At 46.2% G+C, this 18,140-nt stretch overlaps 3 protein-coding genes across 8 annotated transcripts in view; 2 read left to right on the top strand and 1 right to left on the bottom strand.

The window, feature by feature from the left end:
- LOC119163019 (nuclear respiratory factor 1) overlaps positions 1 to 7,614 on the bottom strand; it is a 188,969-nt gene extending 181,355 nt beyond the window's left edge. For all 3 annotated transcript variants that reach the window (XM_075882690.1, XM_037414910.2, XM_037414911.2), the window contains exon 1: positions 7,477 to 7,614. The gene's annotated coding sequence lies outside the window, so the exon portion shown is untranslated. The remainder of the gene's footprint in view (positions 1 to 7,476) is intronic.
- Positions 6,872 to 18,140, top strand: part of Coq7 (ubiquinone biosynthesis protein COQ7, mitochondrial) — a 98,000-nt gene continuing 86,731 nt past the window's right edge. The window contains exon 1 of one of the 4 annotated variants that reach the window (XM_075882710.1): positions 6,872 to 7,158. The gene's annotated coding sequence lies outside the window, so the exon portion shown is untranslated. The remainder of the gene's footprint in view (positions 7,159 to 18,140) is intronic. The other 3 variants (XM_037414917.2, XM_037414916.2, XM_075882711.1) reach the window with 3 other exon arrangements.
- On the top strand, positions 7,863 to 9,536 carry CIA30 (complex I intermediate-associated protein 30). Its single transcript, XM_037414915.2, has one exon. The coding sequence runs from the start codon at positions 7,863 to 7,865 to the stop codon at positions 8,748 to 8,750; it is 888 nt and encodes a 295-aa protein (XP_037270812.1). The 3' UTR covers positions 8,751 to 9,536.

Here is an 18,140-nt window from a genome sequence, read left to right as displayed (position 1 = left end):
GCGGCTGACGCATTCGGTGGAGTAGTTGTGAGGAACGCTGGTCACCGAGCTCTTCATGAGACAGGAGTTCTTGCAGCCTGCTCCGTTCGGACACCTCAAGACATTTCAGGATGGTGCTTTTTAGTACGTCGTAGGGCTTCTCCGATGGAGTGGAGGCGAGCACATCGTCTAGGGCGTCAGCGATGTCAGGTGGCAGTGCTGAAATGACGTGCAGGTATTTCGACTGCTGCGATGTGATGCGTCGAAGCGGGCCTCGATTTGGCTGAACCACATCCTGAAGCTTTTTGGGCCAGAAATGAGGAAGCTTTAACTCCGAGGCATTGATTGTGGGTGAGCTTTAAGTGCCTTCCTCGTCTGACATGGCTGCTGTTTTTCCTAACGTCCGGGTCACCACTTTGTAGCGTACTCGCCCCACGGAGGCGCGAAAAGAAGGCACCTACACTCCTTGAAGTTTGGGACAAGACTAGTTTATTTTTTAAGAAAAACAGGCTTCAAAAGCGACAACCAAAAGGGGCGTGGCTGCGTGTCTTCCGCGGCCCTCCGGAAATAATGTGAGGCATGTTGGCCACGTCTGCGCCGTGCACCTTGGCATACTAATTGGTATGCGCACACAAAATTATCGCGATCACCGGCGTCATCGCCCACTACAAGGACACTCCTGAATTCCGCTAGGCGGCGCGACAGTCTATGAAAATTGCGAATAGCGCTCGCGGGATTTTTCCGAACCAATAAGAACTGCCTACTGATGATCTTTAAGAGGACACTCCTGAATTCCGCTAGGCGGCGTGACAGTCTATGAACATTGCGAATAGCGCTCGCAGAATTTTTCCGAGCCATTAAGAACTGCTGAATGTTCACTACCTCATTTCTCGCCGCAGTGCAAAAGGTGCTGGTGTCAGCTGACCGGTCGTGTATCAATGGTGCTTTGCGTAATCCTGCGCATGCTACGGAAAACTGTGTGAACCACAATTCATGTATGAACTGAACGACAGTCCGAAATCATTTGTGCCGAGCCTGTCTGGCGGATTTGCCGCAGTAGTAGGCCACTTGCGAACAGCGCGACGTCACGGCTGCGCAGGTACGAATGTTTAACGTAGCGATGAGTTGCAAACATATTACGCCGTCGTTCCTTGCAATGTAAGCATCCTTTAGCTGCTTCTTCAACGAAACACAAGCACTCGTGTCAGAGCAGTCATCAGACTCTAACAGTGTGCAATTCTCTGCACTTAGATGTTGCAGGTTTCATCAGCGCGACCAAAACAAGGATATCGAAACGAATACACGCGCACCTTTTCGCAATATTGAAATTGCGAAAATTTGTCGAACAACGTCGTTCGGACGGCATCATTGAAGCGCAGGAGAAGTTAGCGTGGACTGTAGTCCGTAACTGCATATTTCATCGCTCTAACCATTTCGTTTCACTGATCGAGCTAGAGCGTGTTGGCGGGATGCGTAGCTTTGCAATTATTAAGATACATTCAAGGCACAAAATAAAGTATCCCTTTATTCTGAGCTCACTGAAGAGTATTATACAATAAATACAACCAAAGTGACTTACGAGCGTGAAATAACATTAACATATCTTTCTGCTTGTGAGCTAGCAGCTGATCGTTCATCGTCGCTGTCACTGTCAGCACGTTAACAGCCATCTATGTCCAGTGAAAACTCCTCAACGTAAAAACAGTTTCATTGAACATCACTGTTGAAAGTAATATGAGGAAGTCTAACCGTCAAACGACTTATAGCACCAACAATGCGTCATTCACCACGCACAACACCCACACGGCGTCACTAACCACGTTTATCTGGGGGTGAAGAGATCATTTTGCTCAGATACCAAGCAAGAAAGAAATCGCTTGCAGTGTGCTGCCATCCATCAACGAGCGGAAAAAAACAAGCAGCGCAGTATGGGCCAAAGTTTGGAAGCGCAAATTGCAAACCTGCGCTACTTTCCGCATACAATGAATGTTATGGGATTCGTGTACTACAAAAGCACTGACGAATGCTATACGCACGCAAAACAAGGCGAGTTTTAACTGAAATAGTCAGACGTTAACATTTAGCTGTCCAAAGTGGCTGCAGAAAATCTCGCAAAGCTGATATGTATACTATGCGGGCTATAAGCGAAAGCACGAGTTACCCCGCATTTCCACGAAAACTTTGCGTCTCGCAAGAATCAGATTTATCATTTCACGGTGGTCTGGTATAGTCACTGATGCACGAAACATACAAAGTGATTTGTGTTCGTTTCTTGCTAACGCGTTAACACTACGGCTAGCACCGCCGAACAAGGCAGCATTAGGAGCATCTGCCTACTGATCATCTCTAAGAGGACACTCCTGAATTCCGCTAGGCGGCGCGACAGTGTATGAACATTGCGAATAGAGCTCACAGGATTTAATCCATGGCAACAGCATACAGCATGCGTACATAATTTATTTGCACTTTATATGCAACATGACAGGGATAATGAAAGCCTGTGGAGAGTGTTTATTAATTTCTTCTCGCAATCAAAAAATATACAAAAACCCTCGAAGTGGGTTGGCCTTTGTTATGGAAAGCTGCGTTCTCTTCACTGTAAATATTTCGTTCATAGGGAGAATGAAATAATTGGAAGTCTTTTCCTTTAGCTTTGTTCTCGATTGCACTGCACTACACTCTCTTTATTACAATTTTCACAGTCTCATCGGCATTTATGTCTTCATGCAGCCTGTGCGCAATGTGAGCGATAAGCTTAGAGCCTATCAGGATTTCAATATTCTCGGCTACGCTCTTTTAATTTCCACCTGTGATATCAAAAATCGAAATGCAGCCAAATCACAAGTTAATCGCACATGATAATCCTGCAAGAGGAAAAACAGAAGTGGCGGATGGCAAATGCACGGCAAAGCAGGGTCGAAAACAATTTACAACTGATACTTCTCCCATATGAACCATTCTACCTTATGTGCCTTAATCATGTCACGTGAATCACTGTTCGGGCGTCCCAAAGGACACCAAGAGAATGAGAAACAGCGAGAGAACAACATGCTAGCCTGTATATCTTCACAAGCTGTTTTAGGGCCCTGATATAGGCAAGGCACGCATGCACGGAAACTAGAAAGCAGTCAAGACACCACAAATGCCGCTCTCGAAAATTTTAATGCTGCTGAAAAGAAGGTGAAGTGATGCATTTTATGCCCAGATTCCCGCTCAGGTAAAAATAGGACAAACGGGGGCGCGCCGAAAATAAAATGTGCGGCGGCGGCATGGTCTCTCTGGGCGGCGGCGTGGTCTCACTCAGAGCTTCGGCGGCAGCACGAACGGCATGAGCAAGAACAGGTGACGGCGGCGGCACAGCTCTTAGTGGAAGTGGACTTGAGTGTTTTGGAACAGCTCTGGCGCAGTACAAGGGGAGATTTAGAGCAGGTTCGGAGCATCAAAAGGTGTGTTTTGGAGCAATGCGAGTTAGTTTTGGAGCAGCTTTCTAGGGTCAATATTCATTGTAAATCACAATTATCTCTACTGAGAAAAATTGCCATGGTTTTCATTAAACTTTCAGTACTAATGAGCTTACCAGCTGGCCGGAGGCCACCGGATTCAAAGGCAGAGGGAAGTTGCACCCAGACCCCAGTACAGATAATTGCGGCGCACTTCGCTTGGCGCAAGTTTGTTATTAAACACAATAACTACTCTGCTCATCTGTGCTCGGTCTGAAGCGAATTGGCCTAGAAAAATCCACACAGCAAATCCACGTGCATGGTACGGCATACAGCCCGGCAGCGATGGCATAGGCGCCGTGCTGCATGCAATTAACCAGAAGATAATAGAGTCTACGCAACCACTCCGTGTTTCAATGAGACTGTCAGTTGTCGCTCAGTATTACACCGCGGTAGAGAAGCGCACTTATGTATCATGGAAGGCCGACAGTGTCCATTCTATAGTTATTTCAGTCGCTGCGTATCCTGGACCCTGCAATAGTTTGGAAATGCTCCTTGGCATCGGCACTGCCCGCTATACCACAATCATGCGAGTGCCAGTACATTTTCCGCACTCTGGCTAAAAGGAAGAAAAGATTTTCTGGTGGGAAATTTGGGCAACTACTGCTGTGTTTATTGGTGGCGATGAGGCACTTCAAGAGATGCACACTTGCACTTGTAAGTGCACACTGCGGTTTAGTGCATGATCGTGCCACGTTACCAGCCGCTACAAATTATTGAGAGTTCATTGTATTACTAGGTAATTCACAGTTATTCATGTTGGTGTCCTCACTTTTGCGGGGCAACCACGGCGATAACAGCAATGAGACGAGCTCTAGCAAGCCCCAAGAGTGAACAGAGTTACAACGCGATCGGACCCCACTGAATATGGATCCGGCCACGTCATTAGTGTAGCCAACACTGATTCTCCCTCGGTCGACGATAACCATCGACTAGATCTCATGGTTTACACATGCAATTGACAAATATCACGAAAATTGCTATTTATGTGCAGCAGGTCAGATTGGCACTAAATGGCACAATAGGCGCAGCACTTCCACCTATGCTTTTTTTTTCTTCCGGAATGAATAGGATCGTGTGTATGCAGTATGATTTCAGTCACAGTTCAGACAGTGCACTGGTTTTTAGCAGAGGTTGGACGTGTGGCTTGAAGCTTCCCATTGATCACAAGTTTGCCGACCACGACAGCTTTGCGAGCCATGGCCATATTTCTGACACTGAAAGCAATGGAAAGGATTAGAGATGTACGGGCGAACACGAAGCTTTGTGTACCCAGTTACACGTGTCTCAGGAAGAACACTGGAGCCAAAGGTAACGATTGTGTGTTTAGTTGGAATATCTTTGCCATCTCGCTTCATTCTCTGGACAGTGACTACAATCTCGTCTTTCCAGTTGTCAACAAGTTCGGCATCTGTCAGGTCAACTAGGTCATCTTCTGATACAACTCCTCGGTCACTGTTCATTGAACGATGTGCTGATACAGTGATGGGAATATCACCAAAGGTCTTCAAGTTGGATAGTTTTTCATATTGCTCTTCATCCCTGATTTCAATAAGGAGGTCTCTACTGGCCATTTTCGTTGCTTTGTAACTTGTTGCAAGTGTGTTCATTAGGCACCTTGAAACTAGAAATAGGGAGAGTTTTCTGACTGGTTTTGCAGGTGTGTCACTACGGATAACATGATAGCGTGAGAAGTTGTTTTTGTTGAGTTGCAGAAGTTGAAAGCTTGCTTTGGTGTGCGCCCTCTTCAGAGAGCGATCAATGGAGAGTTGAAAGTTTTCAGCCATAAAATATGGATTGTGTTCGGTAGCAGTGGCAGCCACACACCATTGAGCCCAACAAGGGGACGCTGCAAGGCATCAAGGAATGGCTTGCATATGCCAGCTGTACACCACCACTATAACCAAATGTGACGTATCCCAAGGTGGGGTGAACACAGGAGGCTTCCCTTCTCGCCAGGAAAAATCGCAAGTAAGCAAAAGAGAGGAGAGGACAAATAAAAAGTGAGAAATAACGAAGATGTAGAGAAAGAAAGATAGGAAAAGACGACTGCCGATTTCTCCTGGGTGGGTCAGCTTAGGGGTGCCGTCCATGTGAAGCCCAGGCCAAAGGGGTGTGTTCCCCTCAGGATCCTGCCGGACCCTCAGGATCCTGCCGGACCCTCAGGATCCCCTTTTCCTCGAACACGGCAAAGCCATGCGTGGCTAAGCGGGAGGGGTGTAAACACCCTGTTTGTGATGTTGCCAAACACCAAACGCCTGCTTGCGCAGACGACGCTGCGGGGCGTCAAATGTTCCTGCCCATTATAAAAGCTTTTGGCATAATTCTTCACCGCCAGCCACAGCATAAAAAAATAGCAAAAAATTTATTGTCAGTGTGTAGCAGGTACCACACTTCTCTAAAGAAGGACAAAGGATGGCATAGCAGATGCCTCCCTACTGCACAAAAATTATAATTTATGCCATAGTAATGGGTACCCCGCAAGTGCGCTTTTAGTAGTTGCCCCCGAGGTGTTTGAAAAAAGGCTCTAGAAAAGAGTCTCGTCCAGCTTTTGCTGTGACTATGCTGTGCGTTCCACGTAGACCTGGTAGTTCTCTTTTTTTCTTTCTTTTTTAGTACTGCACAGCCCTAGTGTGAATCCGTTCCAACTCGCTCAGTTCTGTATTCGAAGCTTGGAGACTCGTTTGGAGTACAGCTCACCTCACCTGCATACAAAGCGTTTGGCAGCTTTGTGCACAATTAGCCAAACACTTGCTATTCTTTTCCTCTGTCCTAACAGCATGAATATACAAAAAATCAAAGGTAAAACATAAGAACAAAAAGAGGCATTCATGCACGTGGGCTACAATTTAGGGCAACCTAAAGACTGCATTTGCAATGTTTCTACTAAGAAGCCTTCGTCATAACAAAGGTAAGCTTTATTGAATAAAAAGCTGAGAGTTTCTCGTACATTTCGCATCCTTCTTTGTGCACTGAGCAGCACACTTTCTCTTGCTCTAGGAAAACCAACAAAAATTACATTATTACTGTTTCCAACAGTAGCTGCTTTTTACCTCTCGAAGCAATCAAAAGAGCTAATTTTTTTTTTTTTGTTCTAGATATCTCGCATGAATCGGTCGTGGATGTATCATGCTGATGCTTCTTGGTGTAAAACACAGCGGACACGAACGAATCACCCTGACAGCAACTATCCCAGAACACGAACGAATCATCCAGACAGTGACAGCAACTAGCCCAGAAAGAGCTTCGTTTAGATCTTGCAGGTATGATACCCTAACAGACTGATTCTACCTTCCATTATAAAAATTCTGCAGCACCACTACATGCAATCGATTGTTTTTATGGGTCACACCGACGAGTACCCTTCGGTGCAGCGACGTTCCATGCCTCGTCACATTTACGAAAAGGTTTCTGATGGATTTCCACACACGGTGAAGCAGCGGGCGTTTCTATTCGTTTCACGACCTAACTAGAAACGTGCAAGATATCGCGGCATGGCAAATGCGCCCTGCGAAGCGAGCAAGTGACATGACACCGAGAGTGGCGGGAAGCCAGACGGTGCGCTACAAGTGCGACGACTGAGCTGCGGCTGCGCAGCTCCTCCTTGCCAGCCACGCGGACAGCAGCAGTGTGCCGATCGGCCGCATCAACTTAGCGTCCGCGACTGAAGTGCCGCGAGGTAAGTCTCCGACTCAGTATTTTACCATGCCGTCGCACGCTTTCGAAGCAGCTACGTTTCTGGCCAACCTCGGCCATTGTAAAGCTTCAGGGCAACGGCTAAAGTGCGCTTCTTCGCTAGTTAACAAAACAAATACTAACACATAAGTGCAGGCGGCCATTTTGCGGCTGCGCGGTACGGGCGTCCCAAGGCAGGCGGGGCCCCCTTTTCGGCGAGACATTACAAGCGTCCTGACTGGCCTAGCACTGCGCGGTCGGTGTCCAGGCTGTGTCGAAGGGTTAATTCATTCTATTCTCGCGTACGCTCGCGTTTACTCACCGCTTTGATGTGTTCCTGCCCGTCGAGATTTGGCCGAAAACCATGCGCAAGAGTCGGTCAAAATGACGCCGATCTGAGCAAGATGGAGGCGGAACAGGAAGTGACGCAGGCAAATCGTCATCGGCGGCTTTTGTAGACACAAACACGCTGGCGTTGCTTCAAATAGCAGCTTTCGTATTTCTTTGCATTTCTGCCGTTGTTGCCAAGGGTCGTGTGGAGGACCGTGCGTTTCAGTGCCATTATCGACGTCTGATGCTCTTACTGTGCTTACATCTTGGCCAACACCTGCTTGCTTTGCCTGTCGATTTGCTTCGTGCCGGGATCGATTGAGCGACGACCTGCGCGCCGCTGTTGGCGCAGCGGGTGTGTGATCGAGAAGTGGACAAATGGCGCTCTATCAGCTGTCGGCGGTGGCTATTCGTGCGTCGTCTGCTACCGCCCGTAGTCTGCGCGCCTCGGTGGTTGTGCCCGCGCGTTCCTGCTTCTACAAGCCAAGCCGCAAGGGCAGCGAAGACTACGAGCGGCCGCAGCCCGAGGTCGACTACAGGACACTGTTCAGAGATAGCTACAATGTGCTGAAGCAAGACTTACGCCAGTTTGGCGACGATCTAGTCGAGACTCTGCGCTGTGACCCCGCCATGTACGTGCACGGCGACTGCCAAGTGTTCTGGGACGCCCAAAGCATCGCCGCCGACTGGACGGTGACTGCCGACAGCGACAACAACGAGGGCTTCTCCCGAGCGCAGCTGACGGCGGGAGCTGTCTTTTCGGGCTACCTGGACACCACCGTTCCGAAGGACGGAAAGGTGGTGGAGACCGGCTACTGCAACGTGCGCTCGCCCCGGGCGCGGCGGCCCTTCAACATGCCGGCTGCGTATGACTGGACCCCTTTCACGCACCTCGAGTTGCGCGTTCGTGGCGACGGGCGCTCCTACATGATCAACCTGGGCGCCGACCACTACTTCGACGTGACCTGGAACGTGCTTTACCACTTCCCGCTGTACACCCGCGGCGGGCCCTACTGGCAGGTGACGCGCATACCTTTCTCCAAGTTCCTAGTGGGCAACAAGGGCCGCATTCAGGACAAGCAGGGCGCCATCGACCTCAGCAACGTAAAGCACATGGGCATTACGCTCGCCGACGGCATCTCGGGCCCATTCCGACTAGAGGTGGACTATATCGGTGGCTACGTGGACGACTCGCACACCGAAGAGTTCGCCTACGAGATGTACCGAGTGCCCCTGGGCTATGGGCTCGGCGGTGGCACCTGTTGACGACACGCGAGTCAGCAGAAGCGGGCGTACTGTACCACGAGTGCAAAGCTACCAAAGTGTTCGAGCTTAAGCCGGCTTCTGCGCAGTGACCAGGCTTGGCTACTTGAAGCTATAAAATGCGTTCAGAGTGCTTACAACGTGCATTTGTTTAAAGCACAGTACAATATTAAAAAAATGTCACGTTGTGTGAAAGGTGTTTGTGTTTATAGTTTAAGACGGCGTACTTGGAGGGTTTAGCTTGAATGTGCTGCCGCAGCGACATTGCGCCTACATCTCAACACTATGCCGGCATCCGATAAGTCGTGGGAGCAATGCCCAGTTCATCTTCTTGGAAAGTTCAAACCACACAAGAACGTGCACTGACAAAAGCTAGAGTACTGAAAACGCACCAAGCTTATGCTAGCAGGAAGCTTCAGAGCTACTATGCTGCGCACATCCTCCAAGGCCTAAATACTAGAAGCTAACATCAATGTTATTAATATGCTAGACTTGACCACGAGCCGACGTTGATAAGATGTGCTCTTTTATTTTACGCGTGTCAGGAGCACCGTGGAGCTGCATCACTTTGTTTTGTGAGGTAATATTCTAGTATTTTTCTTTGTCAGTCATGGCATTTATGCTTCACTTACTGTAAATTAGTGTTTTGACAGTGTGATGTTCTTAAACATATGCTCTCAAATAAGCAGTTATAAAAAAGTATGGACTTGATAGGCGGCATTGCTTCCTCAGCTTTACGTTTACCATGTTGCATATTTCACGTTCTGAATAAATTGAAAACACAAATGAGCTCAGCTTGTAAACACATGCTTATTTTCTGTAGATTAGAAAAATACAGCTTTGTTTTATTTAATCATGTCTACCCTGCGAGCTGCCTTCAACAAGAAATTCGTTGCATCACGTGGTGCAAATGTAGTTCGTCTGGGCAGTCAAAGTAATGCACTTTGCGATTTGTTAAGGTGCCACTATACTTGAGTACCCTTGGAACGCTGCACTATGTAAAGCACAACACACTTTCGCTCGTGCATTATTGTCCATGTAATGTACAGTTGCCAAAGTTCCTTGTCAAAATGAATTGAACGTGGTTGCCAGCTCATCTTGGAGATAAGCTAAAGGTACCAAACTTTCATCAGGTACCCGGCCGCAATCGTGAATGTAGTCCCACAGAAGGCTGGGAGAGCAAAGCGTTGAAAATCTGAGGGGGGTGAGCTTGAACAAAACGAAACATAATGTTGATAGAAGGCCTTTCCCATGTCTCATATATAAATTGTTTATGACAATGAATTTGATGTATTCATTCAGAAACATATCGATACCGACCTTCTCAATACCTAAAATTTAGACTTGAGTGTAGTTTTTTTTTTGACAAAAGAGCAACCACATTTCCGTAGTTTCCTTGAACAAAGCATTAAATATATATGATAGGTAGGAATATAATGTGAGCACCATTTAGTAATGTTGCAAACATCCACAAGGTCATACTTTAGGACGATGAATGCCATATGCGGGCAAATAGGGAATGGTCGGCTGGCCGCGTGTGCAAGACCCCCTGCTATAGACCCTAGAGATTAGCACGTATTGACACTGTACACAGGCGTCGCCTTGCGAAAGCTTCGTCATTCCAGACTTCAAGTGTTGCCAAATCTACGTGTGTGAGGTGGCAGTTAAGTGCAGTGAGCTTTTATGAACTTTGAACACATAAGTGTAAAGCTTTCCTTTTTTTGTACCGTGGCTTATACGTGGTCTTATTGTAAATAAAGCGAGTGGCACTGGCTCATCTCTCGCTATGAGACTACATTTTGCTAGTTGGTGGGTTTATAGGACTTTTGCGGTGTCAGAAGTCTGCGTAAATTTTGTGTGCCTGGATAAATGCTTTCATGCTTCACTGCCTGAGGTAAGGCACCGTGCTGAAACAACATATTGTTGCCAAGACGTGTACCTGCAAGTGGAAACTGGACAAGCTGTGTCGTTGTTCGCCTCTTCTTCTCCAATTTCTTGGTTTCTGCTTGCAGGTACACTTCTTCGTAACATAGACTGTGTACACTCGGCTTCCCATTTTTATTTCATTGATATAAGGTTAGGTTACAATAAACTCGCATTAAGATGAACTCTGTTAAGACGAATTCTTGCTTAATGGGGTGGTGCCATCATTTTTGTTGCTTGCATGTTCTTTACTGCAAGCGTTTCTTATAGCTCCAGGTAGCATAATACACGCACCAAGATTCATTTATCCTCGCTAAATACATTAATATCGCTTTTTGTATGTGGACCATTTGCGGTTTCTGGCACAGAATTGGGCGGTAACTTGGCAATGCAGGTGGCTTCATCATGGGCCACATAAAGCTGTGAAGCACGTTAGGTGGATTAGTGTCTGCTCCAGCTGACTTCCCCGCACACACATGGTGCGCAAGCACCTGCAAAACGAACACGTAGCAGCCGCGATGCTTTGCCCGTACGTACCTGGAGGAGGTCTCCTGAGGTCACTCCCTCACTACAACAGGCTCGGCACGGGACTGGGCCAAGGGGGCGGTCACTCCCATAGTTACCCACGAGGGGGGGTGTGGAAACACAGCCCCGCACATTGACATAATAGGCGGGAGGCACCACGTCTGTGCAAAATTGGGCCCACACATTGACATAATAAGGAAGGGTTGCTCTGCGATGAACCTTTGTTCCTCCTCGACGGGAAACTGTGCACGCCTACGCTCATTACAGATCAGGTCTGACATCATTGCAACTTTCGTTGGCCTCCCTAGACAGCTATAACAGTTCTTGACGTGCTTGTGATAGGCTTCGGTTGGAAAAATGGGCATTCAGGTACGCTTTTTGCGCCATTTTCATTATGAGAATGCACGTCAAAGGTAGCTCATATTGCACAGTAAATATAACTGCATCGTGTCTTTTTTGTGTGCACGTCAAAGGAAGGTCATTTTGCACACTTAATATAGCTGCATCGTATCTGTTTTGTGTGCCCGAGGCTTCTGTTCGTGAGTAGCCTGAACTGAAATTTTCAGCTGCAGATTGTTCAGGAAAAGTTACTGCGGGCTGTTATGACCGCCATCAGTAGGCGCCATGCTGTCGCTGGGAAGCGTAGCCGGGCAGCGTTCCCACGCCTGGAACCCAGTTTTCTCAGAACCAGCGTCCAGGGATGACGGGGGAGCGGCGCTCTTTCAATCCTCAAACAAGTAGCCGACTGGCCCGCTGCCTATGCCCACCAGGTATTGTCCCTGCTAACCGGAGGATGAGACGTCGTGTCACCACGACATCGTAAACAGTTCCAGAGAGGCCAACAAAGACAGCATCTTCCTTGGAAGAGACCGTGGCGGCCGCCGCAAATCGCCCCGCTATTTAGGCGAACAAATCGGCGGGCCCTTTGATGTATGCTGTCAGGATCGTGGGACCTCTCGACTAGTGGCACACACACGACGAGGAAGAGCTCAGCTGGCGCCACCTTGCAGTGCAGTGTTCACGACTCAATATTGGACGTTCACGTGGGCCGTACATGCTCGTACCCCTCGCCTGTTGTGTGTGTGTGATTGGTGTTCCACTCAAGAAGGTGGAGCCCAACAGGGCTTATAACGACTCGACGCCGCAGAGTGCAGGACGTCGCTCTGAACCATGTAACGGTTCAACCACCACGTTCGTGGTTTGTGAACTCCTAACCTTTCTATGCTGTAAATAAGTGTAAATAGTGCCATAAACCTGTTTGTTTTTCGTATCCCCATTTTGTCAGCGTTCGTTTCCTCAACCCGAAGCTACACCACGCTACCACAAGAGACCGGGAATCCCCCGATCTGCAACAACTGGTGAACAGCACCGGGATCCGCAACAATGGGTCATCAGAGCTGGGATCCGCAACAGGGCTGAAAATAAGAAGATATCCGAACCTCAGAGAAAAGCTTGTAGACATTTATACTTGGTGTTATGCAGTGTAGGTGTATCCAGAGCCAGTAAAACAGTCTATGAGAAAGTGAGCAGCCAGAATAATAAGTTTTCTATTCTTCGAAGAAAAATTCTCTTTGTCTCTCCCTTTCATTTTTTTTTTAATTATCAAAATAGGGTTGCATTGCAGTTCCATTCTTAAAATGTGGTATGAATTGATTCATGAGCATATTTATTATGAACTCTCAAAATTGAGTACTCCTTGAACTAGTCTAAATACTCTACTTCAAAGCACATTTTCTATCATCATCATCATCATCAGCCTGACTATGTCCACTGCAGGACAAAAGCCTCTCCCATGTTCCGCCAGTTATCCCGGTCCTGTGCTTGCTGCTGCCAATTTATACCCCCAAACTTCTTAATCTCATCTGCCCACCTAACCTTCTGTCTCCCCCTAACCCGCTTGCCTTCTCTGGGAATCCAGTTTGTTACCCTTAATGAGCAGCAGTTGTCCTGTCTACGCCCTACATGCCCGGCCCATGTCCATTTCCTCTTCTTTATTTCAACTATGATATCCTTAACCCCCGTTTGTCCCCTAATCCACTCTGCTCTCCTCTTGTCTCTTAAGGTTACACCTACCATTTTTCTTTGCATTGCTCGCTGCGTCGTCCTCAATTTAAGCTGAACCCTCTTTGTAAGTCTCCAGGTTTCTGCTCCGTAGCTAAGTACCGGCAAGATACAGCTGTTATATACGTTCCTCTTGAGGGATAGTGGCAATCTACCTGTCATAATTTGAGAGTGCTTGCCGAATGTGTTTCACCCCATTCTTATTCGTCTAGTTACTTCAATCTCGTGGTTTGACTCTGCGGTTATTACCTTCCCTAAGTAGACATAGTCTTTTACAAATTGAAGTGCACTATTACCTATCTTGAAGCGCTGCTCTTTTCCGAGGTTGTCTGTACATTACTTTCGTTTTCTACAGATTAAATTCAAGACCAACCTTTCTGCTCTCCTTGTCTAACTCCGTGATCATGGGTTGCAATTCGTCCCCTGAGTTACTCAGCAATGCAATGTCATCGGCGAAGCGCAGGTTACTAAGGTACTCTCCATTAACTCTTATCTCTAACTGTTCCCATTCTATGCTTCTGAAAACCTCCTGTGCGCACGCGGTAAATATCATTGGGGAGATTGTGTCCCCTTGCCTTACACCCTTCTTGATTGGTATTCTGTTGCTTTCTTTATGAAGCACTATGGTAGCAGTTGATCCCCTGTAGATTTCTTCCAGAATGTTTATATATACTTCATCTATGCCCCGATTCCGCAGTGTCTGCATGACGGCTGATATTTCTACTGAATCAAACGCCTTCTCGTAATCTATGAAGGCTATGTATAGTGGTTGGTTATATTCTGAGCATTTCTCTATTACCTGATTGATAGTATGAATGTGGTCAATTGTTGAGTAGCCTGTTCGAAATCCTGCTTGTTCCTTTGATTGATTGAATTCTAATGTTTTCTTTACTCTGTTAGGAATTACCTTTGTAAATAGCTTGTATACTACAGAGAGCAAGCTGATCGGCCTGTAATTCAAGGCCTTGTCATCTCCTTTCTTATGTATTAAGATGATGTTAGCGTTCTTCCAAGACTCTGGTACTCTTCCCGTCAGGAGACACCTCGTAAACAGGGTGGCTAGTTTTTCTAACACAATCTGTCCTCCATCTTTCACCAGATCTGATGTTACCTGATCCTCACCAGCAGCTTTGCCTCTTTGCATGCTCTCCAAAGCTTTTCTGACTTCTTCTATCATTACTGGTGGGGTGTCATCTGGGTTACTGCTAGTTCTTATAGTATTAGGGTTGTGGTTGTCTCAGGTACTGTACAGATCTCTGTAAAACTCCTCTACTATTTTAACTATCCTATCTGTATTGGTAGTTGTTTTGCCTTGTTTGTCCCTTAGTGCATACATCCGATTTTTGCCTATCCCAAGTTTCCTCTTCACTGCTTTGGCGCTTCCTCCGTTTTTCAGAGCGTGTTCAATTCTCTCCATGTTATACCTTCTTACATCGCATATCTTACGCCTATTAATCAACTTTGAAAGTTCTGCCAGTTCTATTTTGTCTGTTGCACTTGAGACTTTCATGATTTGATGCTTCTTAATTAGATTCTTCAATTCCTGGGAAAGCTTGCCAGTGTCCTGTCTAACTACCCTGCCTCCAATTTCCACTGCACACTCCGTAATGATACTAGTCAGATTGTCATTCATTGTATCTACGCTAAGGTTGGTTTCCTCACTAAGAGCCGAGTACCTGTTCTGAAGCGACACTCTGAATCCCTGTACTTTCCCTCTCAGTGCTAGCTCGTTGATTGGCTTCTTGCGTATCAGTTTCTGCCGTTCCTTCTTCAAGTCTAGGCGAATTCGAGACCGTACTATTCTATGGTCACTGCATCGTACCTTCCCAACCACTTCCACATCCTGCACGATTGCTCGGTGTGCACTCATTATAAAGTCTATTTCGTTTTTATTTTCGCCATTAGGGCTCCTCCATGTCCACTTGCGGTTTCCTCGTTTTCGGTAGAAGGTATTAAAAGTCCGTAAATTATTGCGTTCTGCGAATTCTACTAGTAGTTCTCCTCTGGCGTTTCTAGTGCCGATGCCATAATCTCCTACTGCCTAGTCTCCAGCCTGCTTCTTCCCTACCTTTGCATTAAAGTCGCCAATCACTATAGTATACTGTGTTTTTACCTTACTCATTGCCGATTTCACGTCTTCATAGAAGCTTTCAACTGAAGCGTCATCATGGCTGGATGTAGGCGCGCAAGCCTGTACCACCTTCATCTTGTATCTTTTATTCAGTTTAATTACGACACCTACCACCTTTTCATTAATCCTATAGTATTGCTCTATGTTGCCAGCTATGTTTCTGTGAATCAGGGACTCCACTCCCAGTTCTCTTCTGTCTGCCAAGGCCCGATAGCAAAGGACGTGCCCATCCTGTAGCACCGTATAGGCCTCATCTGTCCTCCTAACCTCACTGAGCCCTATTATATCCCATTTAACACCCTCTAGCTCCTCGAATAGTACAGCTAGACTTCCCTCACTAGATAAGGTTCTAGCGTTAAACGTTGCCAAGTTCAGGTTCCAATGGCGGCCTGTCCAGATCCAGAGATTCTTAGCACCCTCTGCTGCGTTGCAGATCTGACCGCACCTGTGGTCATTTGCTTCGCAGCCGCTGGGGACTGAGGGCCGTGAGTTATTTGACGTATGCATGTGGGAGGTAGTGGCCAGATAATGCACCAGGGTGGCCAATCCTTCTCTCGTGAGGGAGTGGGTTCCCGGCGGTGGTTACCGGTGAGGCCGCACCCCAGGCCTCTTAATGCAGTTTCATCACCACGCGGATTTTTTTTTTTAACTGCGCGGCACTGGGATTTGAAACACGGACCTTTTGCATGCGAGGCGAATGCTCTAACCACTACGCCATCGCCGCATCTCTGATAGTATTATATTTTAGTTATAGTGAATTTCTAGACTGTCATTATCACAATGCGTTAGTGGGAAAATGAAAAATGCGTATCGTTACAGATCTGTGTTATACTGAAAATGACTATGTATGATGAGTAAACAATATGCAGTAAGCAGGTTTAAATGATGTGTTTTAAAGAATAGCTGTAGTTAAAGATTAAAAACCCAACACCTGCTATTTTATAATGTAAAGCACAGAAAATAGAGACAGGTGGGACAAGCATTTGTCTGTCTGTGTCAAGGCGATTTTCTTGCTTTCTATACTTCATTTAACCCATTTCTTATTACCAACTGGCCTGAAGTTCTACTCTTTAAAACTTTAACTACCATATGTTCAATATCTCGGCAAAAAAATAAATAAATAAACAACATTGCAAGCATGCTGGTGCCGTGGCTACCAATTAATAAAAGAGCTAGAGCTAGGAAAGACAGAGCGAATTGAAGCACCTGGTCTGTACTGTTTCTTCCCTTTCAATGAATTGGGATGCAAGGAGAAAGCATTCTACTTACAATGGTTCATAAGAAAACTGTAGCAGTACAATAAGTGATTAGATCGTATTGAGCCGAGTCACACCTGCATGTTCAGTAAATATTCGAATGAATATATGCGCTCCTATTAATTTGGAAGCATACACGTACTACTCAAAATGATATCCTTTTATTTATTCTAAGTTTACTGTTAGCTCTTCTTTAAAGCATATAACATAATACGAGAATGTATCATACCAGAGGACATTTCAATCAATCAATTTTTACAATAGGCATTCAAAAGAAAAGGATTGCTCTGATGTGAAACAGAATATTACTTCTTTTTTTCAATAAGCTAAACCTAATTGCCATGTCCTTTTAGTGTTGTTGCTACGCTGCATTGAATATTGACAAATTGAGAATGGTAATGTATCAGTCAAATGTTTCCTATGCCCATAAAGTGCACAGAAATATGGCACTGCAAAGCATAATCAAAAGGGAATGACGAGCTGCCTAATATTTTCTAGTGTTTTAAAAGATAAGTGCTGGCGTGTGTGTAGTCAAATAGATTATGCCTGGAAATGGGTAAAATGCAAATTAAAGATGTTCCCGTTTTCTATGCTAAGTTGAAATAGTCGGTCATGAAATATGCTCTGAATATTTGGCGTGCGCCTGCACAGTAAGCAATAATTACATGTGTACATTTATTGTAGTCACACATGAAATTAAATATACACTCATTTGGCCTGTCGGGAGTGTAAAAATATCCAAAATCGGGCTTGCCTGAAAAAAAATTCTCCTTTAAAGAACTATATTTTCTTTTGTAGAGTGTGCATGCCAAATTAAAGGTGCCAGTTATTACTATGCAAGTTGTTGTCAAGTGCAAGAATAAAGTGAACGGCCAGGAACACCCATGGACAAAAATGCATTAAGGCCGAGAGAGTTTTCGTATGTCGTGCGACGACACAGTGAACGACAGGTCGCTAACTTAAGAGCAGTTGCAAGGTTGTACCAGCTAATATTTTTAAGTTGTATTGTGCTAATAAACTAGGCAGCTATATGAGCTATCTACCCACATGCGAGATGACACTGTTTCGCCTGCACGAAAGCAGCTGGTCACTGGTGGCAGTCGTATGCAGTACATTCACCGACCCACCCAGGCCGGTTCCTATTTCTATCCTGATGCCAATACTCTTTCGTGCATGTAACATTGATGGAGGGTCAAAGGGACAGTCATCCCACACTATAAATGACGTCAGCCAGCCACAAAAGCCCGATGATCAGGATGAAGTAGAATAAGGCACCACTACAAAATGCTGGCCCGATCTGTGCTTCTCGACCATCATGCTGATTAGTCAAAGTGCACGTAACCTCAGAGATCGCACCCCCGATCAGTGCAAAAGCCTAAAGTGTTAATATATGCATGACATGTTTCCCACAAAGGCTCCTTATAAGAATGAGGTGTTTTATTTTCTCACGAGCTTTGTTGGCCACCTCGTAGAAGAGCAACATACTATGGTCGCCGC

This window comes from Rhipicephalus microplus, unplaced genomic scaffold, assembly GCF_043290135.1.
Source record: "Rhipicephalus microplus isolate Deutch F79 unplaced genomic scaffold, USDA_Rmic scaffold_13, whole genome shotgun sequence".
Lineage (NCBI taxonomy): Eukaryota > Metazoa > Arthropoda > Arachnida > Ixodida > Ixodidae > Rhipicephalus > Rhipicephalus microplus.
Note: the sequence above shows the minus strand (reverse complement) of the source record. Positions and strands in the feature narration are given on the sequence as shown.

Excerpts from the sequence above, each read along its gene's own strand:
- CIA30 (XM_037414915.2), top strand. The coding sequence starts at position 7,863 with ATGGCGCTCTATCAGCTGTCGGCGGTGGCTATTCGTGCGTCGTCTGCT.